This window comes from Mastigoproctus giganteus, chromosome 6 (genome assembly GCF_048544385.1).
Source record: "Mastigoproctus giganteus isolate SK-2022 chromosome 6, ASM4854438v1, whole genome shotgun sequence".
Classification (NCBI taxonomy): domain Eukaryota; kingdom Metazoa; phylum Arthropoda; class Arachnida; order Uropygi; family Thelyphonidae; genus Mastigoproctus; species Mastigoproctus giganteus.
The window spans coordinates 236,539,891-236,564,342 of NC_143580.1; the positions used below are offsets into that span (position 1 = coordinate 236,539,891).

At 41.2% G+C, this 24,452-nt stretch overlaps 1 protein-coding gene across 1 annotated transcript in view; it reads left to right on the top strand.

Moving 5' to 3' along the window:
• The first annotated feature begins 1,016 nt into the window (after positions 1-1,016).
• Positions 1,017-24,452, top strand: part of Pdrg1 (Pdrg1 prefoldin-like subunit) — a 99,643-nt gene continuing 76,207 nt past the window's right edge. The window contains exon 1 of the mRNA XM_090375779.1: positions 1,017-1,129. Within this exon, the coding sequence (XP_090231905.1) occupies positions 1,117-1,129 (13 nt within the window). The 5' untranslated portion in view covers positions 1,017-1,116. The remainder of the gene's footprint in view (positions 1,130-24,452) is intronic.

The window sequence follows — 24,452 nt, forward strand, 5'->3', positions numbered from 1 at the left end:
TAAAATAAATAAATTAATAAACAGTACATATTATTAAAGACCAACGTTGAGAAAGGTCCGATTAATTCTCCATTCCATAGTTTTTATTAGCCATGACTCGAGAAGGGGGGAAATATATTTTTAATATCGGCAGAAAAGTTCTGTGAACTAAAAATAATAAAAATGTATATATTTTACTAATTTTTTTATCTTATTGAAAAATTACGTTATAGAATTACTTTTGTACATTTACAAATTGGTAATGGCTATTTCAAATAGTATAATTTGCCGTTTCATTTATTTTAAATAGCCATTAAGAATTCGTTATTTTTAAAATTTTAATTAAATTAATTTTTAAATATCTTTTAAATTGACTTTTTTGTAAATCTTGCCACAAATACCTGTAGTGGCTTAAACTTTTTCTATTGTTCAGCAATTATTGGACACTTTTATTGAATTGATAATTGATTTCAGTTAGTAATTTCGCGACACCCTTAAAGTGATTGGATCTGAGTGCACTGCAATGCTGTCCAGCTGGGAGTAAACGTCATGAAGTTCTTGTGGTAGACCTCTAAAATAGACTTGGCGTGTTAGATGACACTCCATTCATTTGGGCATCACTACAGATAGAGAACACAATCATAAGAATTTCATAACAGAGTTTGTGCGCCAGCTCGTTGCGCTGCAAGTGGGCAGAATGCTTGCGAGATCGTCCGATTACAATTTTAGGTGCAACGTTGTCCAGCTGGGAATGAACGTCATAAAATACGAGTGGCCTTGACACGAAGTTAGAAATTAGTTTCTTGCAATGCGCAGAACTGCTTTCGCGATGCCCCTCGAGAGACAAGGGCATCGGGCAAGAGATTTATTAGTTTCATAATTCCACGAAATACAAGTGAGCGCTTGAAATCACTACGACTCTGATTATGAATGGTGCAACCATGCTCACATCGGTCCTACTGTTATTCACTGGCGGATGTGGTTTTTATAATGAGATTCGTACGCAAGTGGGTTTGTTTTTATAAATTTAGAAAATGAAACTTAAGTTTTGAATGAGTTTAATTAACGCACGATTATTGAATGTGTAAGCAGATGTCACTGCTTAACCGAATTCGATGATATATATCGACAGTCGATATGGGGCATAATGGTCAGTATTATTTTGTTACTTTGTTTTATTTTAGTAGTTCGTTAAGCCCCTTTTTGGTGATATTCTCTCGGAACTGGTACCTTACAAGGGAAGGGGGGGGGGCGGGTGCCGCTAAATTTCTATACAATTGGCCTTAAATTTTAATTGGATTAAATTGAATTTCTAAATTATTTGGAGGCTTTTGGCTACAATTGGCCTTAAATTTTAATTGGATTAAATTGAATTTCTAAATTATTTGGAGGCTTTTGGCTACAGTTTCTGTCTTGTCGCCTTTACTTCCCCTTCCCTGTTGATTTAATTTTTATGTTTACTTTTCCCTCTACAGTTTTGCCATACTACTGGCATATGTTTTAATTTGATTTTATATTTATTATTAGTTATATATATACTGTGCTGCCACTTTAAGTACACCCCTGCTGTGCACACAAATTATTATTATTATTATTATTATTATTATTATTATTATTATTATTATTATTAAAATCCGTTTATTAAAAAAAATAGCAAGTGTTTGCTTTCACCCCTTATACACAGCCGACCGGCTAGAAGGGTGTACAAAATGCAAGAATTGCAATTATATACAATATAAGAAGGGTGTACAAATAGCAAAAATTACAATTATATACAGTATTTACAATATAAGAAGAGTGTACAAAAATGCACGAATACAATTATTTACAATATTTACACAAGTGCGTATATTTACAATATTGTTTACAAGTTCACTCATTGTCAAGATTATAGTTGAAGTAAGCAGTGCGCTTCTGAGATGCTCTTCACTCTGTACTGCTTGCTTTCGGAGTATTTCACAGGGTCTATTGTCAATGAGTTGAAAAGGTTCACTGCGTTGTTTGGGAAGAAGTTCTTCAGACAGCACAGGTTGGATAGTTTAGAATGCAAAGGTAAGTAGGGACTGTCATTACTGCGTCCAGCACGTGGAGAAGAGATAAGTCCTCGAAGACTGGGGGCGTCAATCACACCGGTAAGCATCTGAGAAAGAAGAAGAATATTCGTGGATGCAATGTGAACTCTCCAGGGAGTGATATTTAAGTTGGTGTATAAAACAGCCCTGTAGATGGTGAAAGCATTACCCGTGACCCTGTTCATCCATCGCATTACCCAGTACTCGACTGCGAGGAATCTATTTATGTACGACGTCGGGGCAGAAGACCAGATTGGTGATGCATACAATGCGATAGGTTGTAGGCACCGCTGGACGTATCCTCCGACTACATCTACGTTCAGTAACCCCGTCAGCTCTTGTCGAATTGCCCACATCGCCGAGAAAGTCTTAGTTTTCATGGTCGAGAAGTGGGTCTGAAAAGTGAGGCCCTCGTCCCAAGTCAAGCCGAGGTCGGTGTAAGTGTAAGTGTAAGTGTAAGTGTGTGTTGTTGTCTTACGGCACCAGGGGTTTCCCCCATCTCCGCGTTGCTTTCATTGTGGTGAACCAGTTCACTGGGAAATGCCAGAGATTTAAAAGTGTGTGGGAATTGTTCATGTGTTGTGTTCTGTACCGTTGTTCATCTGGTCATTTAGCCGTTGGACCCCTATTGAGGCCCAACGTTGTCCCACTTACGCCCCGTGGAGGCAGACCAGGAACCCAGTAGCTGTAGATTCACTCTGGCAGGTCCTGCCGCTTAATTTCCTGGGATTTCGGCGGCTAGGACCTTAAAAAAAAAAAAAAAAAAAATAATAAAAATAAATATATAAGTAAATAAAAAAATCTGCGCTGGGGTAATGTCGCTTTGGTTTGCTAGGCCGAGTTTTGGGCGTAAGGTAATTTTATCATATTTAGTTTTTGACGTGTGGGGCTTTCGCTATGATGAAGGTAGAGAGGGGAGGGAGACCGAAGATTGGGGGGAAAAGACAGAAATATGGGGCCAATAGAGTAGATAGCCCCAGTTTTCAGTGGGGCATGCCCATGCCCCACCAGAGTAGAAGTTTGGGGGTGGCGGAGAAGGAACAAAAAATGTCCCCTCCCCCCAAGGAAGTGGGAATAATAGGTGAAGAGGGCGAGGGTGTCCTCTTCAGATCGCCATCAAGCTGTTTGCAACTGTGCTGCGTTTAGTCTGTTCTCTACTGTCTGTGCTGCATTCCCCCGTCCTTGCTTTTCTCTTCCGTGTGATCAGCACTCTTCTTTTCCAAGTACTGGTCCTCTGCAAGGTTTCAGTTTTTTTGTCACATTTGGCGCCGATTTTTGTCAATCTCTGTGTACGTTGCTGTAGATAGCTATTAGTGTTTTTCTCCTGGTGAATAAGTCTTGCGCATACTGGGAGAGTGCCCTATATTCATCCTCAGTGTCCAGGAAGTGGTGCTCCAGTCCTTTTGGGAAGTATCTTAACCTTGTTATTAGTAGCCCTCTGAGGTCTTCATAGTGTTGACAATCATAGACTATGTGGCTCCAGCTTTCACTTTCTCCACATATGCAGTTGGGGTCCTCAACGAGTCGGAAGCCAAACAGCTTCTCCTTGTAGGGTCCGTGTCCGGTTAATAGTGTTGTCATATGGTACCCTGGGAAGTACCACGGTGGCTGCTTTGGGTATATTTTCTGGAGGTCTGGTGTGAGACTTCACTTTCCTTATCTGCACTCCGTTGTGATAGGCTGTGATGTCATTTTTTATTCTCTTTTTTGTAAAGGTAAGTTGAGCTGACTTTGATGCATTTATTTCCAGACCTATCTGCAGTAGATATGCTACAAGGCTGTCGATCAGGACGGAGACTCGCTGATTAGTCAGGTGAGTTTGTTCAGCTTCTTTAGACGTTATGTATAATTTGAGGTCGTCTGCATACGATGAGAAATCAGTATACCTTGCGAGGAAGGGTTCAAGGGCAGCGGCGAACAGTACACAGGATAGGACACCTCCCTGTGGTACTCCTCTCGTTATACTGCACTCCTGTTGGAAGGATTTATAGCTGATGATGAGTTGTCTTGGTGTAAGGATGCGGTTGATGGTTTTTAGCAGGCTTCCAGTAATGCCAAAGTACTTTTCCAGAATGTTGATGAGAGCGGGAATTGAGAGCTTATCATAAGCAGATGAAATATCCAGGAAGATGACGTCTAGCTGAGATTTACTGTTGAGAGCAGTTTGAATTTTAAATAGGGTATCCAGTAGGTTTGTATATGTAGATCTTTGGGGATCACGGTGTGCAGATGTTTCGGTCTATGAGAGAAGCATTGGGCGATCAGTGCTGATAAGATAGCTTTCTCAAACACTTTTAATAGAGAGCAACCCACTGAGATCGGTCTCAAGTCCTTAGGTTCCTTTGGGTTTCTTCTTTTGGGTATGGGTTGTACCCTGTAGTGATTCCACATTGTCGGGATTGATCCGGACTTCAATATGCGATTAAAGATTACAAGAAGGGGCTCCACAATGAAGGCACTACACACTTTAACCATGAAGAGAGGGAAGCGGTCAGGACCAATTGTAGATTTATTAGGAAGTCTATTGACGGTATTTATAAGTTGTTGTTTTGTTAGCGTTATAGTTAGAAGGGGCTGTCTGGAGTGCAAGATGAAATCACTTAGGTTTGGGGTTTTTGGGTCTAATGGTAACTCGTTGAAAGTCGAAGATACCCATTCCTGAAATACCTTCTCATCGATATGGAAATCCTTGTTGCATTTGGATGTAATACGTTTCGAGCGGTTTATTCTGTTGAGTGCCAGCTGCCGGATTGCATTTCGTTTATATTTGAGGAAGGTTGCCCGCTCTTTCTTGTACATATGATAGTCAGCTGAGTTATGGTACTTTTTCCATATTCTGAATGTTTTTTGTTTCCTCTTGAATGCTACTTGGACTTCGGCATTGAACCATGTATTGGATCTATCAGAGAGTTTTAATTGTTTGGAAGCTCCTTGGGAGGCAATTTCAAGCAGCTGGTTAGCCAGGTTAGATATAGCAGTGTCTATTGATTCCTGCTGTAGATCCTTCCAGTTTATTTCTATGAGACGTGCAAGGATGATCTCTGGGTTTAAATATTTGATGGAGAATACTGTTTTGGTAATCTTCTGGTTCCTGAGAGTTTCATCAGTGTTTGAGTTTACAGTGACGTTAAACTCAAACGTGATGGGAGAGTGATCGGAGGGGAAGCTGTGGTGTTCAGTGGTCAGACCTAGGTGTGGAAGATTGTGGAATAATAGATCCAGCATCTGGTTTCCCCTGGTAGGAGGTGTGGTTTGGTGAAATAAGCCAAATGTGCCAATGGCTGATATGAGATCCTCAGTGGCCTCATCATGTCTAGGCGTAGGCATGTTGAAATCGCCTATAATGAAGGTGGGGATGTTGGGGACTAAGTTGGCTGCTATCCATGCTATCAGTTCATTTCGTGAATCTTCTGTGTGGTCAGGGGGTAGATATACAAGACAAATTTGTAGTTGTATGGCATCCTTTCTTAATGTGGCACATAGGGCTTCGAATTTATCTGATTTGGTCACCTGAAATCTGGACTGCTTGAAACTGGATGAGTACAGTAACGCAACACCTCCACCGCGTCTGCTATCCCTGGAATTATGGAGGCTGAGGTAATCAAGAGGCTGACCTATGACATCCAGTTGCCTTCCGTAAGATAACCAGGTTTCTGTCAAGCAGATGAACTGATATTCAGCTAGTAACATGATGGTTTGTAGGGGGTGTAGTTTATTGCTGATACTGCGTACATTTTGGTAGAAGCATTTAAGGGGAGTTATTGAGACAGGCTGGCATGAGGCTGACATTGGTTGCTATCCCTGTATTATTGTCGATCTTGTGCGGTAGGATGCGGAAGATGTCCGTTCTTTGTACATTTTTACTAGAGTTCTTGGCGGCCAGGTGCTGGTATCTAGCACTTTTAGTTCATCCTGTTTTTCACAAGTAATTGTGAATGAAGAATAGGAGGGATATCTTGTTTTCACAGGTCTCACAGCCACCTTGATCCCTATTTGTTCCTCAAAGAATTTAGATATATTTGCATCGGTTGTGGACGGTCCAAGTCTCGAAATGAAGATTTTCGATTTTGTTTGGACGGATGTTATATTGTACATTTTCTCCAATACGTTGGATTGGTTGACTGGTGTGGTTTTGTTGGGGTATGCTGGTGATGTTTCTTGAGTGGGACCGGTCCCCTGGGCTACCAAACTATTTACAGACCTATCTTGGTGAGAAGTTGGATTATTGATCGTTAATGACACTTCCGAAGGGGAGTTACGTCGCGATCGTTTGACGGATGACTGCTGGGAGACAATATGTGCATAAGTGGGTTTTTTATTGGTGTCACCACTCAACCTTGAGTGTAGGCATGGAGCATTTTGAGACGCTTCATTGTGAGATACGGTTGCTTCAGATATATAATCGATATCACACCTAGGTTCACAAGGGTGCTCTAATACAGGTAATTGACTCAATTCAATGGGGGTAGGCAGGTCGCTGTGTTTCCTATTAGTTAAAGATTGTTTTTCTTTAGTACTGCTGGTTTGAGGTTTAGTGGGTTTCTTCATACTTTGATGACTATCACGATAAGCTGGTATCATGTATTCATTTGATGTAGCTCCTTTGACATTTCGATGGTTTTGTTCTATGACAGAAGGCTGGTTCACAACGGTGATCTTATTTCTAATTACTTCTGCCTTTAGTAGTTGTACTTCTTCAAGTAGGCTTGAGTTTTGTGCTTTAATTTGCTTAATCTCATTAATGAGAGTATTCAGCTGACTGTTTATGAGAATCACATAATCATTACTTATCCGGGGGTAGTTTTCCACGTGTATCGAAGTTGTTGCCGTTTGGCAATATTTAGTGGCCGATGTAGCTACGTCATGCATAACTTCTTCAGGGTGGCATTCAATTGCCCTGTAGTGCAACAGAGAAGTGGAGACAGCATCGTCATCTGTGGGGTATTGATTGTCGCCCTCGGCGATTTGTACCTGTTCATCGGTAGTTTCAGGTGTGGTGCTTGTGCTAAGGTATGGTAAGATAGTGTTTTTCCCACGGTTTGTCCCATGGTTTGTCCCACGACGTTGAAATCACATGACCACAGTTGTGGATATAAATGCAGCACGAAAACCTTTCTAGTATCAGTTAAGTGTACAAACCGTAGCAAGAATGGGGAAAAGGAGTGATCTAACGGACTTCGAACGTGGCATGGTAGTAGGTGCAAGACGTGCTGGACAAAGCATCTCTGAAACAGCAGTTCTCCTGAACTTTTCACGCACCATAGTTTCAAGGGTGTATCGAAAATGGTGCAACGAACAGAATACATCCTCAACGGCACTCTGTGGAAGAAAATCGCTCGTTGATGAGAGAGGTCAGAGGAGGATGGCTAAATTGTGCAAGCAAACAGACGGGTCACAATGTCGCACATCACATCAGAATGCAACCTTGGTCGCAGAACAAAATGTCGTGAATGGGCTACAACAGCCGACGGCCACATCGCGTACATTTGATATCAATGAAGAACAAGAGAGCACGCCTTCTGAGGCGCCTCCGTAGCCAGGTGGGCAGGAGCAGCAGTGCGTAGCACACGCTTCTTGATTAGACCGGGGTTCGAACCCGTCACCACCAAATATGGAGGATGTTGAAAGGTCAGGGAATGACCACCGCATATTCCTGGAGCAATATGGTCTTAGTTGCTAATGCAACTCCTATAAACCAAATAACAACAACAGCACGCCTCCTGTGGGCACAGCAACACCAGCACTGAACTATCGAGGATTGGAAAACAGTTACTTGGTCTGACAAGTCGAAGTTCCTGGTGCACTATGTTGATGGAAGGCTCAGAATTTGGCGAAAATAACATGAATCCATGGACCTGTCATGTCTGACGACTAGTATGCAAGGTGGTGGGGGCAGTGTTATGGTGTGGAGAATGTTTTCTTGGCACACGTTGGGTTCATTGATACCCATAGATTCACGTCTGAATGCTACATCGTACCTAAACATTGTTGCTGACCAAGTGCATCCGTTTATGTTGACAGTTTATCCTCAGTCAGATGTTTACTTCCAGCAGGATAATGCGCCGATGCACAAAGCCCGAATCACTATGGAATGGTTCCAGGAACATGACAATGACTTTTCTTTGCTGCAGTGGCCTGTTCAGTCTACAGATCTCAATTCTATTGAACATCTTTGGGATGAGCTGGAAACGGCTGTCGAATCTCAAGGAACTGCTTGACACTCATGTCTGCATGGTACTCCATTCCTGCACAACGTTTTCAGCATCTTGTTCTCATGCCTAGACGAATTCACACAGTTTTCAAGGCTAAAGGGGGCTCAAGGTGCTACTAGTTAAGTGTACCTAATAAAGATGCAGCACAGTGTATGTATATATATATAAGTAGTTTTAAAATAAAAACTAATGCCAGTAGCATGGCAAAACTGTAGAGCGAAAATAATAATTAAATCTCATGTAGAGGAAAATGCATTTTGCTGCCTCTGATGATTGCTTTATTTCTTTTAATTTCTTTTACTACCGTTTCAACTACCTTTTTCAACTATATTTAATTATTCAAATATGTCTGTGTGTGTGTATATATATATTTCCAAAAACGAAGCAGAACATAAGAAGGAGTGGAATAATTATCCAAGTTATCCATCTAAAACCCCGAACTTAAGCAAACAATGCAGCAACCTCTCGCTCTATGGCAATTATTGAAATAGCGAATCATCAAGGATCGCATTTCTGGCCAATGTAGACAATGTTGCACACCTTCTCTGGCTTAGCAGTGGCATCCAAAAGTTGATCGCTAGGTTGAAGCCCTCGCGGGTATCCTGTGGATGTAGTCGCAGTACTTATTATTATCATTAAATCTGTTTATTATTCTAGCAAATGTTTGCTTTCACCCATTTTACACAATCGACCGGCTAGAAGGATGTAGAAAAATGGCAAAAATATATTACAAGAACCAATTATTTACAGTATCTCACAAAAGTAAATGTTCAACAGTGATTTTTATGCTGAATTTTCACTTGTTACAAGGTATTATTTCTTAATTATAGCATTACAGCTTATTCTATCTTCTTTATTCTAGGGGTTTCATCAGGGGTGCTCCCGTTCTATAGAGAACACCCACTCTGAATTGCTTGCTTTCAGAGCTTTCACAGTGTTGCCAATTAATTAAAAAGGTTCACTGCGTTGTTTGGAAAGAAATTCTTTAGGCAGGAGAGGTTGGACAGTATAGAATGTAACGGTAGGTAGGGGTTGCCATGCCATTGCTGCGTCCAACACGTGGAGCAGAGATAAATCGTTGAAGACCAGAGGCGTCAATCACACTGGTAAGCATTTCAGAAAAAGAAGAATATTACTGGATGGTATATGAACTCTCCGGGGGTGATATTTAGGTTAGGACGTAAAACAGCCCTGGAGATGGTGAATGGGTTGCCCGTGACCGTATTCATTCCTCGCATTATGAAGTACTCAACTGCCAGGAATCTATTTACATATGACGGTGGAACACCAGATTAGCGATGCATATAGTGTAATTGGTTGTAGGCACCACTGGTCGTAACTCCCGACTACATCGACATTCAGTAACTCCGTCAGTCCTTGACGAATTACAGTTCCAGGAGAGAGAGGAACCGTTACAAGAAGAGCTGCCAAGGTCACCCGAGAACTATGTCAACCAGAACAGACAGCTATCGGGCTCTAACAGCAAGTACGGAACCCTAGGATGTCTTGTCATCAACTGTCTCTTGACGTTGCTGCAGCCACATGTGAAAACATTTCCAAACTGACTGTGTTAAGAAGGTTCAATTCAATTGGCTTCTACATAAGGAAGCCAGTGGTTTGTATCCTATTAAACCCAAAAAATCGCACAGACCTCGTCAAAATTGGTGCCATGAACTGTGACGTGGATCCCTGACAAATGGGGTATAGTTCTGTTCTCTGACGAGTCCCGTTTTAGCCTACAAACAAATTCTAGATGTTATTTCATCCGGAAACAACGGGGAATGTGGTACGATCCCTCCAACATTAGAGAAAGCGACACGGTGAAGGCGGTGGGTGTTCCAGTGTGGGGTGAAATAATGATTAACGACCGCGCCCCTCTTGATAAGGGTACCGTAACTGCGCAGAGGTAAAGTGTTAGTTGTCTGACGGCACCAGGGGTTTCCCCCCATCTCCGCGTTGTATTCTTTGTACGTGTGACACAGAACTCTGTGAAGGCCAGAGATGTGTGGTGTTGTGTACCGTTGTATCTCTGACCATTTAGCTGTTGGGCCCCTAGTGGGACCCAACATTGTTCACACTTTACTCAGAGGAGACAGGCCAGGCACTGTGCAGAGGTACCGAGAACAGATCCTCGAACCGTATGAGGGACTTTTTAGGGGTACGGTTCGCCCAGATTTTCGTTTTATGCGCAAGAACGCCACCGCATATAGAGCTCAAGATATCCAACGACTACCGTGGCCAGCACGATCACAGAATTAAATTGGATAGAACGTGTGTGGCACGACCTTGCGCGTTGCATCGCACGCAGACAGCCATCTCCTCGATCGATTACTAGGCGAGTTGAGGTGTGCGCTGGTGGAAGAATGGGATTTGTTTTCATAGAATCTTATAGACGCCCTTATATCGAGTATGGTTCATCACTGTCGAGACTGTTTAGCCGTTGGAGGGGATCATCTTGTATCGACTTGTGTAATGTGACTTTTTTAGTAATTCTTATACAACCGCTATAAATGTCCTTTATACCTGTCCAAAGTTTCTTGCTGTCTCTTCATTTCATCGTTATTCTATGGTATCACTATATCAATTTTTTTCCCCGCTTCATGGCAAGCTGCACGAGTTACACCACGTTTTCTACGTGTTCTGTTAATTTTGTCAAGCAGTGTAGAACCAGTACTTATACCACCATCAAGTCGAAGCTGTGTAGCAGAGCATATTTATCAGGTGTTGGAAGTATCGCCAATAGGATCAGAAAGTAGTCTCACAAACAGCCGAAGATTGTTCAACGGTGGCATAAGTGTCGGATTCAAAAATTAATAACTCAATTTCTGAAGTCCCCAATCTTTTCAGAAGACCACATTGTTTGTTTTTAGGAAAAAAAAAAAAAAAAACACGAGAAGCAACATAAACAATCAGGGTCAGAAGCTAAAGGCAGAGACACAGCCGTTCTTGAGTTGGAGACGAGTCTAAGCCAGTTTTTTTTTGGTGTTGGTAAACGTAGTTCGTAGAGTGAATAAAGTAAATTAACCGAAGCAAGAAGTAGTATTTCGTGGGAAAATCAAAAATTGGCCAAAAGGAACAATATTTAAAATCAAAGTGTTAGGGTGTCAGACTTTATGAAAGAACACTCATAAAACACAGTCACTGAGAAACACCCTTTATGAGATTATTAAACGAAATAAGGTAAGAAAATCCTATTAATAATTCGGGAAAATATCAAAAGGCATTGTATTCAATCAAACGAAATTCAAACTCAATCCAAGATACTACCTTGTATGACTGTATGTTAACCCCTGATGGCCTTGAAGGGCAATATTGCAATATATCGATTGCATTATTATTATTGCAATAAAGATTTCTTATTCTATGACAAACGTTGTCAATATTTCTGACGCAAGGAAGAAAGTAGGTCGCCGTCCTAAGCACTCGACAAGGTCAAAGTTCAGAGTGGCGAGAGAAAGAGGTCAGGGAACAGCGACTACACTCTGGTCAGGGATGGTAGCAATACTAAGGTATATAATTAAATACGGTAATAACCAAGATTAAAAATAACTTACTTTATGGCAACAGACACCGCGAAGAAGTGAAAGCAAATAGTAATCCAGCATCAGGCATAAATTAACTGTTCAATAGAAAAGAAAATTCAAAGAAATACATGTGCTATGAAAAAGAATGTGCTATTTAATGAATATAATTTTGTAAACCATTTTTTTTATTATTATCTTTTCATTTAAAGGGACTCTGCTTTGGAGTGGATGAAGCCCTCCCTCCCTGCAGTCCCACCTTCCATGTCCCTGCTTAAAATGTTTTTTTTTCCTTCGCTTTTTGCTGCCAGGTTAAAAAAAGTTTCCCATTCAGGTTCACGAATACTGTGTATACAATCTCATACTGATGAAATGTGTGCTGTCCTCTGTTATCGAAATTAAAAATTATGTAACACAGGGAAGGTATAGAGGGGACAGTACCTCGTGGCACAGCAGGGTATGTGGGTTTAATAACCGAGGCACCAGCCACGAGCGCCAGGTTGAAGGGAATGCAAAAGTTAGGAAACTGCATGGCGTAAGTTCATATGACATAGTAAGATTGCAAGGTATTGCAAAATATACTACCAATTTTCTCAGGGCTCAAAGAACTACTCATTTTCTGGACTATGAGGCCACTTTTTCTGAAAAAGTTGCCTAAACTTCCCTTGCGTCTTATGATCCCAAGGAACTAGGTGCACGAAATAATATCTTATCTTCACTCGTGGGTACAGGTCAAGCCACCTTGCCCAAATGTCAAGCCACCTTGACATTTGGACAAGGTGGCTTGACCTTTGACCATACAGACAGTATGGCCCAAACGTCAAGCTGGCTTTCGAAAGAATTAGATCGTTTATTGTGCAGCCATTTCAGATCACATATAATAGAGGCCGCAAAAAGGATGGAAGACCTTTTAAATTGGACCACCAGCTTGACTATAAGTCTTGTACTAATTTCTTAATAACTTAGCAAAAATTGAGAGAGAGAGACTACTGTCTTGTGTTACGAAAGCACATTTAAACAAAATTTAATAAATATTTGCGTTTAGCAGAATTGATATGTCAACTTTAAAATATATATTCTATAATATTTGATTTATACAATATATTTTACACAATTCAAAAATTAACAAAAAAAAATTTAAGAAGAAATACAAAATAAAAGTTTTTTCCCTTTTAATTCCTGTACATTCTTCATAAATTGATTTTCCTCTTTATTTTTAGAGAACACCTTGAGAGGATTAGCTCTGGTGCCTTTTGTTGCTTCATTTGCAACAAAAGACAATACAAAGAACAGCATTACAAATGAAGCAACAAAAGGCAATAAGTTCTAGTACAATTTGAGGGTCGTGCATCCTTCCTTCATTTCAAGAATAACTAGCATAGGAATTGGAGAAATTTTTGCTACAGACAAATGAATCCTAACTATTCTTTTAGCGGAATGATGCGCACGTATATCAAAACTGGAAATCAGTGTCAAATAATGCAAGAAAGCTAGTTTATACAGCAGCAGGCAAAAAAAAAAAAAAACATTTCCATTTCCCCTAGTTGTTTCCGCATCGCACCATTGAAGCTATTAAGAGTCATCGAAAATCGAAGTCATATTCCACTCTTCTTAAGCAGTTCTCTGGTTCGATTGTGTCTTCCACTGATGATCTGTCTTCAGGTGCTGACTACTCTTTCAACGCAAGCCGTTCCTCCTTCGCCATTGACTCATTCCTCTTCTGAAAATCTGGACTTTTTCGACTTGTCTCCACTCAACTCCAGCTTGTACTCTGATAATTTTCCACTGAAAGGACAGAATTCATGGGATACTTGGTTCCTGGGCAACGGAACCCTGTCACCCCTCTTGCTAGTGGACGAACCCACCCTTGGCCGGTAATATGTACAAAGTACTCGCCTTTAAATCCGTAATTAGAAAAGTGAACTCATGAAAGTGAAAGGGGAAAAAGAATTAAAATTAACTCTCCCTAAGAAAGAAAGAAGTGCACAACTTTTTCCCAGGTTTTCATCTACAAAAAATCTGAATTGTGTCTTGACATAAGATTTTCGAAATCATCATCAGTTGGTTTTATGGCAAGAGAATAAGATGACAGACTTTATAGTGATCTCAACTCCAGTTCTGATTTATTTCCCAGTGGCTCTTCTACAACTGACGTTTCTGTTTGTTCATGTTCAACTGCTGATGCCTCATATTCCACCTTCTCCAATACTTTTTATGTTCCTTTTACGAGTTATTCAACCACTATTGTCCTGGATCTCAACAATGATCTCTTTTCTTCAGTTCCTTTGTTGCCTGACGCCTCCGGTATTTGGGGATTCTTTTCCTTTTCATAATCGTCTGCTCTCCGGCTCTTCTTAGCTTGATTTGAGTACTGACTTCTTTTATTCCGTTTGTAGTTCTCCATCTGATGCATTTCCCAGCAGTTCTTTTCCAGTGCCTTTCTCATGATCTGGTCCAAAGTCTTATACAATGTTTTGGTTAAGTCGCTTACCGAATTACCGGTTTCCTCTCATGGTCATCTTATTCTGAAGTCTCTCATCTCTGAAGCCTTTCAAGATCAACTAGGTCTTCACGATCTTGACCACTATCTTCGTACTTCCTTCGCCAATCGACCTGGCTATCCGTCGTCCTCGCCGTCAGATTGCTGCTTCAGTTGCTGACTCTCGACCTCGTCCTGGCCTGGAGAAGAGAAATCTTCGCAAGAAAGAGTATGCGAGGATCCAGTCTCCCTATGATAAGAACCGCCGTAGATATGCCCTCCATCTTGAATGATATTTGTCCTTTGAAGAAATCAAGAACTACTGGTCTTCGATCGTCTCTGCGGCCTTTTATGATGTCCCGGTCAATTCCTCAGCTCCTCCTGAGTGTCCTGTACTTAGCGACGCCTTCTACAAGCCCATCTTCACATTGGAGCTTCGGGCCTCCTTTCCCGCAATCTCGGCTAGCATTGGACCCGACAGCATCTCCGTTTGCTCAGTTAAGAACATTCCTGCAGCCATTCTAATCGACCTCCTCCTCCACCATCTCCTTCTTTTGCTGGACCGCCTTCCGGATTCGCTTTTGGGAGTTTACACCATTTTAATCCCCAAGAAGAGTTAACTATCAACCCTGGGTGTCTTTCGTTCTATAACGGTGACTTCAATGGTTCTTACTGTCTTTCATAAGCTACTTGCTTGTCGGATTCTTAGTGTTGTTTCCTTTGATTTCTGTCGAAGAGCTTTCCAGTTGTCGATGGTTACGCTGAGAATATCTTTCTCTTATCGACTCTTCTCTCGGAATCTCCAGCTTGTTTTTTGCCTCACTCAACCTCAAAGGCTTTTGACCAGGTCTCCTTTTCCGCGATTATCGAAGCTCTCCGTTCCAAATGCTTCCCTTCGTTCTTCATTGGATGTATTTCTCTCCTGCAGTTTAACTCTTTCATCGACCTCCGTGCTGTTGGCTGTAGTTCTCGTCTTTGTCTTGTTCGCGGGCTCCATCAGGGCTATCCGCTGTCTCCTTTTCTTTTTCACGCCGTTCTTGACAGTTTGCTGCAGAAGTTTCCTTCCTTTATTTCGTTCAAAATTCTAGCTGCCAAGTTAATGGTATTGCCTTTAAGGACGATCTCAATTTGGTCGCTTCCACTTCTACTAGCTTAACTCAACTTCTGGATATGTCTCGTTCTTTTTTCAATCGCTCGAAGTCTTGGACTTTATTTCTGATTCCATCTGGGAGAGAAAAGAAAGTCAAGGTGGAGGATCTTAAGTTCCATTTGTCACCATGAGGATGGAGTCGTCGTTCTTGATGTCCAGGTCGTTGGTCACGACTTTCCTCTCGATGCCTCTCACTGCTCTCAGGTCCAATATTACGATGCCAATAGAAGTCATAGGAACTTTAAAATCAGTTCGGTCCTCCTCCTTCTGTTTCATCCATAATTGTTTCATTCACGGGCATCTGTAGCTATGCTTCAGCTTCCTTTCTTTCAACCCTTGGTCTAGTCTCCTCTGACTTCAAGATTATTTCTGTTCGTGCCTTCAAGGGGACTCATACGTGAAAAGTGTGTTAGCTGTCTGATGGCACCAGGGGTTTTCCGCCAACTCTGCGTTGTATAGTCTGTTTGTGTATCACTGTACTCTATGGAAGCCAGAGATTTAAAAGTGTGTGGGGAGTGGAATATCGTGTAGTGTTCTGTTGTTCTTCTGACCATTTAGCCGTTGGGCCCCACCATTGCCACGAGGAGCCAGGTATTGCACCCAGCAGATTTTTAACTACTCTGGTAGGCCCTGCCACCTGGTTTCCGAAGATTTCAGTGGCAAAAACCTAAAAAAAAAGGGGGAAGCATTGCGGTGAATTTACAGCCGAATTGGGGTATAGGTTTAAGTGAGAGGGGTTAAATTTGGTGCAAGTCCAATTAAGTTACTTAATGGGCATACTCAGTAAGTTAAGTTTGAGTGGAGGGAGAGACTGAAGGCTGGGGGAACAGATAGAAATGGAACAATAGGGAAGGCATCCCTGTGAAGATCAGTGGGGACATCCCCACCAGGAGAAGAGGGGGAGGCATTTTTTCCATTTATTAATACACACAGTTTTCATACATTCCTATATGTACAAAACTTACATAGATTTATATACAATTATATACAGGGTGATTCACTACCAGTGCGACAAACATGCAGGAGGTGTAGGGGGCACAAAGACGAATCGGAATCACATAACATTGCAGGGTCCGAAATGCCTTTGTCATGCGGTAGAGGACGTTGAACGGGAGGTCGCGTGAACAGCGATGCCGCTGGAAGTCAGCATTTGCGAACCGTTTCTGTTGAAGAAACCAAGTAGCAAAAGTACTCCGAAGTGGATAATCTGCAGGCTCCAATGATTGGACGCGTTGCAGGTGGTACGAACTCATTTGGTTTGTTGACAGTATCCTTCATACAGTGGATTGGGAAATACCCAATCGTTGGCCTATCGCTCGAGTACTTGTACTCGGATTGCCTTCTGAAAGACGGACATTCTCCTCATTGTCTGGCGTCCTCGTCGTTCGCTCTCGATTCATGGTACCTCTCGTAAAACAACCAGTCTCACGTAACCTTCTGTGCACACGTGCGAAAATCGTATGATGAGGAGCACGCCTGTGCGGGAAACGTTCCTGGTACAAGCTAAGAGCGGCGCGCCCGTTACAGTCCGCAGCTCCATACAGGAGGTGCATGTCGGCCAGTTCAACGTTTGAATACTCGTCCATTCTAGAGGACCGTTCAACGTCCTCTACCGCATGACGAAGGCATTTCGGACCCTGTAATGCTATGTGATTCCGATTCGTCTTTGTGCCCCCTACACCTCCTGCAAGTTTGTTGCCCTGGTAGTGAATCACCCTGTATACATTTCCATCATCCAGGGCTTGTGTATATGTGTATCATGGTGGCTCCAAGGCAGTAAGTAGCCCATCTCCACCTTTGTTCTCTGTGTTGGTGTAGAAACTCTAGGCGACTTGGCCACCAGAGAACAGCAAACACCTGGGCTCCTGTTGCCTGGTCTCCATTTCCAAGCAAGATGAAACCGGCCTGGGTCTAATGTTATATATGTGCACAAAATCCCACATCCAGCAGAGGTAGTGCAATACTGGTCGGTGCCAGCAATCCCACTCCCAGGTTGCCCAGACATGGAAGCCAGCAAAAAATAAAAATAAATAAATAAATAAAAGATAATAAAAATAAAAAATAAAGTGGCATAGTTACCCATCATCATCAGCCATTACCAATCCATTACAGGATGAAGGCCTCTCCAGCAACTTTCCAGTTCCTTCTGTTTTGTGCAATGGCCATCCATGTACTACCCACAAACTCATGAATTTCATCTGTCTATCTCCGTCGTTGTGTTCCAGGTTTTGTTCTAGCTCCTCTTGGGTACCATTCTGTTATTTTCTTAGTCCATGTGTCATCATGTCTTCGAGCTATGTGTCCCGCCTAAGACCATTTTAGTTCTTTAGTTTTGATAAGAATGTCATTTATTTGTGTTTGCTGCCTAATCCATGTGTTTCTCTTCTTATCTAACAGTCTGATTCCCAATATAATTCGTTCCATTCTTCGCTGTGTCATTCTCAGTTTCTCTTCCATTCTTTTGGGGAGTGCCCAAGTTTCATTTCCATAAGTCATGGTGGGGAGTATACATTGGTTCATTATTTTACGTTTCAGACAAACTGGGATATTGCTCTTCAGTATATGACTATATTTCCTGAATGCTATCCATCCAAAATTTATTCTTCTCTTGACTTCCGGCCATTTATCATTATTACAGTTGATGACTTGTCCCAGATATGTATATGACTCCACCTTTTTAATTACTGCTCCTTCAATTATTATATCCCTTTTTATGGCATACTGGTTCATCATTACTTTTGTTTTTCAGCCATATTCATCTTTAGCCCAAAATCGTTACTAACTCTGTACAACTGATTAAAATTTTCCTCTAATTCTTTGGGATCATGGCTTATGACCACAATGTCATCTGCAAATCGTAAATGGTTTAGGTACTCTAATTTAGGTAAATTGGTTTAGGTACATTGACTCCTTTCTGCGACCAGTCTAATATTCTGAAAGCTTCCTCAAGGGCAGCAGTAAACAACTTTGAAGATATTGTGTACCCTTATGGAACTAATTTCTTAATTTTAAATTTGCTACTGTCTTTATCTTGTCTAATAAAAGAGGTAGTGTTCTCATATATTTTCTTCAAAATCATAATATATGGGGTATCTATGCCTTGTCTTAGAGGGTAACAAGTATCCTGTGTGTTGTCAGACACTCAGCCTAAAACAGTGATGGATCCAATATCTCTCTATTACAGAAGATTTAGGAGAAGTCCTGTTGGCCTGCCTCCCTAAAATCCACTCATGCATGCCTTCTTGATGGTAAGCCCTGTTACGTCACCTACGTGGCAATGAACGTGTAGAGTGGTTCTCTTCAAGACCCCTGGTCAGCGTGAAGAGGAAAAGACCAAACCCTCCAGCATATGACACACGACAAAACAAATGGCCCTCAGTCCCCAGCAGCTTTCACTCACCCTCTTACGGCAACGAGAGGATCAAAGTGGAAGCAGAGGGTGCTAAGAATCTCTGGGTACGACCAGGCTGCCATGCACGGAAATTGAACTTGGCCTGTTATAACGTAAGATCACTCATCGGTGAAGACAGGATATTAGAGCTGGAAAAGGAATTAGAAAATGTGAATTGGAATATCATTGGTTTGGCTGAAACAAGAAGAAGAAATGAATCACTTATAAGTTTATCAAGTGGAAATCTGCTGTACACCAATGGAAACAGTGAAAGGAATGAAGGTGGAGTTGGGTTTCTGGTCCATAAAGATTTTAAAAACAACATTTTGGAATTCAAAAGTACATCACGAAGGGAGTCAAGACTAATACTCAAGATTTCTAAGAGGTACAAGCTAAAGATTATAATGATTTAGGCAACAACTTCGAGCCATGATGATGATGAAGTGGTTGAAGAAATGTACACCGAAGTTGATAGTCTTATAGATGAGCAGAAAACCCACTACACTATTATTGTGGGGGAATTCAACGCTAAGGTTTGAAAAAGACAAAACAGCGCAGAAAGGGGAACTATAGGAAATTTTGGAATTGGTGAAAGAAATGAAAGACTTATGGAATTTGCAGAATCTCAAGGACTGTCAGTAATGAACACTTTTTTCAAGAAAAGGGTGAACAGAAAGTGGACATGGAAAAGACCAAATGGATTAACAACTAATGAAATTGACTTCATCCTCACTAACAGAAGATACATTGTGAATGATGTTACCGTCCTGAATAAGGTAAATGTTGGAAGTGATCACAGAATGGTAAGATGTACACTTGATATAGATGTAGGAAAGGAAAGGAAAAAAACTGACTCGAGTAAATAATACAAAGGTCTTTGAGATAACAGAAGAGGACGAAAAGCAGTATGTACTGGAACTTAAGAACAAGTTTGGCTTCTGCAGACTGTTCAGGACTAAATTTTGTGCAAGTCCAATTAAGTTACTTAACTCAGTAAGTTAAGTTTGAGTGGAGGGAGAGACTGAAGGCTGGGGGAACAGATAGAAATGGAACAATAGGGAAGGCATCCCTATTGTTCCATTTTAGGTAAATGTTGGAAGTGATCACGGAATGGTAAGATGTACACTTGATATAGATGTAGGAAAGGAAAGGAAAAAACTGACTCGACTAAATAATACAAAGGTCTTTGAGATAACAGAAGAGGACGAAAAGCAATATGTACTGGAACTTAAGAACAAGTTTGGCTTCTGCAGACTCCTCAGGACTAAGATATCGATGAGGAATATTACAACTTTCTGAAAGTGATAAAGCCCAAGAAATCTATAGGAAAAGAGAAATCGAAAGAAGAAAAATTAGCCAAGAAACACTTGTCATGATGAACCGAAGACGACAAGTGAAGAGCAAGAAAAACGATGACAGGGAGAAAATTGAGTATACTGAGTTATGCAAAGCCATTAGAAAGAGACTCAGAGAGGACATAAGAAGATTTAACACAAGAAAAGTAGAACAAGCATTAAGGGAAAACAAAGGTTTTAAATCAGCAGCCATGAGCAGTAATACAGAAAGGCAAATGATACTGAAACTGAAGAATAGCGATGGTGTACTTTTAAACAGCAGAGAAGGCATAATTCAAATAGTAGAAGACTACTATAGAGAATTATACAAGGAGCGAGGGAATGATGCCAGCAGTGGAGAAGATGGATTGCAAAGTAGCAACACATACGACATACCCGATATTCTTCCTGATGAGGTAGAACATGTATTGAAGAAAATGAAGAATCAGAAAGTCCCGGGGGAAGATGAAGTTACTGTAGAGCTGTTAAAATTGGGAGGAAGAGACATAACACAAAAACTGGCAAGGCTCTTCACAAAGTGCATTAGAAAAGGTGTGACGCCTAAGCAGTGGAATAATGCAATCATAGTTTTGCTGCATAAGAAAGGAGATAAATCAGAAATTAGAAATTATAGACCAATTAGCTTGTTATCTCACATCTACAAGTTGTTCACAAGGGTCATACTAACAGATTAGAAAGAATATCGCAGCTAATGCAGAAATCAAATCAATATAAAACACCATTATGCCTGGCATTTGTGGATTATGAAAAGGCATTTGACTCCATACAGCATAAGGGCACTGGAAAGACAAGGCAGAAATATACCCCATATATTGTGATTTTGAAGAAAATATATGAGTGCTACCTCCTTTATTAGACTAGATAAAACAGTAGGAAATTTAAAATCGAGAAAGGAGTTCGACAAGGAGACACAATATCTCCGAAGCTGTTTACTGCTGCCCTTGAGGAAGCTTTCAGAAGATTAGACTGGTCGCAGAAAGGAGTCAATGTGAACGGAGAGTACCTATACCATTTACGATTTGCAGATTACATTGTGGTCATAAGCCACGATCCCAAAGAATTAGACAAAAATCTTAATCAGTTATGTACAGTTAGTAAGGATTTTGGACTAAAGATGAATATGGTTAAAACAAAAGTAATGATGAACAAGTACGCCACAGAAAGGGAAATAAAAATTGAAGGAGCAGTAATTGGAAAGGTGGAGTCATATACTTATCTGGGACAAGTTGTTATTAGCTGTAATAATGATAAATGGCTGGAAGTCAAGAGAAGAATAAATTTTGGATGGATAGTATTCAGGAAATATAGTCACATACTGAAGAGCAATTTGTCCCAGTTTTTCTGAAACGTAAAATAATGGACCAATGTATACTGCCCACCATGACTTATGGAAGTGAAACTTGGGCACTCACCAAAAGAATGGAAGAGAAGCTGAGAACTACACAACGAAGAATGGAACGAATTATATTGGGAATCAGACTGTTAGATAAGAAGAGAAACACATGGATTAGGCAGCAAACTCACGTAAAGGACATTCTTATCAAAAGTAAAGAACTAAAATGGTCTTGGGCAGGACACATAGCTCAAAGACATGATGACAGATGGACTAAGAAAATAACAGAATGGTACCCAAGAGGAGCTAGAAGAAAACCTGGAAGACAAAGGCGGAGAAGGATAGATGAAATTCATGAGTTTGTGGGTAGTAAATGGATGGCCAGTGCTCAAAACAGAAGGAACTGGAAAGTCGCTGGAGAGGCCTTCATCCTGCAGTAGATTGAAAATGGCTGATGATGATGATGATGCCTTGTCTTTCCAGTGCTCGAAACATTGCCTTATGCTGTGTGGAGTCAAATGCCTTTTCATAATCCACAAATGCCAGGCATAATGGTGTTTTTTATTCATTTACCTTCTCCATTAGCTGTGATATTACATGAAGGTGATCCATAGTTGAGAATCCTGTCCTAAAGCCAGCTTGCTCTTTCCGTTTATTCTCATCAAGTATTCTTTCTAATCTGTTAGTAATGACCCTTGTGAACAACTTGTAGATGTGGGATAACAAGCTAATTGATCTATAATTTCCAATTTCTGATTTATCTCCTTTCTTATGCAGCAAAACTATGATTGCATTATTCTACTCCTTAGGCATCACGCCCAGTTACCCATAGTAATACCACTACGTATTTTTAGGTAAACATGGCACTCAATGTTTAAAATATAGCAATTTAACATTTATCACTACTTCAGTTTAGTGATAATAGTGCCAAGTCCAAACAAGGCCTGGAGTAGCACTAAAACGCGTACGACTTTTAACAATCATCATCTACACTATTTACAATATAAAAATTTAGTTGTTGCCCTGGCCCAAAGAACAGAGCGTTGTAAGGATATCAGTTTGCTTCGTATTTTCACTTTGATAACATTTCTGGCCCATATACTGGTAGTATAAGACGCAATCGGTAAGAATATTGTTTTATAGTATAATGAAAGGGTTTTCTTCGTCAATCCTCATTCTTTTTTAGAGATTCTAACCACGAAGTAAGTGGATTAGAACTTTTGGAGGCGGAAGCAGGGAAGGAGACAGGAACCTGTCTACTCCCCCAATTTGCTAATTTCGGTTTTGGTGTGGAATCTTAACTACTACTCGGCGCATTGTGGGTAGTCAGTTCTGGTCCATCAGACATAATGCTGATTTGGGACATGTTCATCATCAGTGTCGGGTCGCCATAGGCAACCTCCTCTTTGTTTTGTTTATTGCCTTCTCTATTTAGCAGCGTCAACTTTAGGTGTCATTTCTGGGTGTTCAGTAAATAAGGATTTGTTGATAGGGGCACCATTCCTTTATTTAAGTTCCTTGCTGCTCTTTTTGTTCTCGTGTGGTGCGGGGATTAACAAAGCAGACCGTAGAGTCTGCTTTGTTAATCTCTTGCATTGTTGTGCAGTGCAATAAATATCCTCTCCTTGCAAAAAGATCCTGCCCGAACTGACTGTATGCTCTGTATTCTTCTTCCGTGTCCAATAAAAGGTGTTCCTGGTTACGGGGTAGGTATGTAGTCTAGTTATCAGGATGCTTCAGAGATCTTCATAATATTCACATTCATACATTGTGTTGCCAAGTCTCTACCTCTCCGCATCAACAATTTGGGTCGTCTACAATTCTCATATTATTTTGCTTGACATTTATGGTACCATGGCCCGTTAGTAGGTATGTAGTGTGTAATCCTGGTAAGAACCAATGTGGGGTCCTGAGGTAGACTCTGCTGCTTGGGGTATGAATTTTCTTGTGATTTCTCCTTTACAGCAGTTGGACCATCTCTGTTGCCATGCCTGCCACAGGTGCAACACCAGACGCGTTTTTTGCTGTTTCCGATTATTCACCGGATCTGTTGTGTACCCTATGAACATCATTTGGATTCCTCTAGAGAGCATGTACATTAGCCCACAATGCACCACCTCTAGATCAAGAGGAAGCATGCCTGCTAGGGTCTGTAGGGCATGAATGCTCACAGTACCGCAGGCACGAGTTATAGTTAGTAGAATATTTCTCTGGATGGTGTCAAGAATTCTTTTTTTAATGACTGTAACTGCCTTGGTAAACAATAATGGCGAGCAGTAGGTTATTTCTGGGATAAAAATCGCTTTGTAGTAGAGTGCCAGAGTTCTTCGTTTTAATCCCCAGTCTTTTCTAGTGATTCTTGCAATCATGACCGTGCATATTCTGAGTTTCTCCTTCCGGTACAGAAGATGTTGCTTGAAGGATAAGTTTGAGTCTAAAATGATTCCAAAGGTACTTTAGTTGTGTGCTAGGCTTGATGGTTGCACTCTCAATTTTAATCTGTCAGTGCCGACGAGTGTCTAGTGTCCCTTTTAATAGGATTGAGCCCGTCTTTGTCGGCGAAATTGTCAATTATTGCAGCTTCCTCCATTCTAGTAGCTTTTCTAACACCCTGTTTGCCTGGATTTCCAATTAGCCCTTGAGTTCGCCTCTACGGTGAGAGGATGAGGTCATCTGCAAATGCTTGACTGTTTACCTTTCCCAGGTCCATCGAAAGGAAATCATCTAGAACTACATTCCACAGGAGCGGCCCCAGCACCGAACCCGCGGCAGTCTCGGTGTACGGGTCTAGTTATTTTGTGATACGGTGTTATACCCAGGGTCGGCGGGAGCAAGCCTGCATTGCAGGCGGGCGCCGTTTCGAAGTGTTAATATGAAGTTTAGTATGTTTGGGGGCGTCCGCCTTGCAATGCAGGTGCGCCCATTTCAGCTTTGTAGGCGGGCGACGTCCAGCCTAGCGC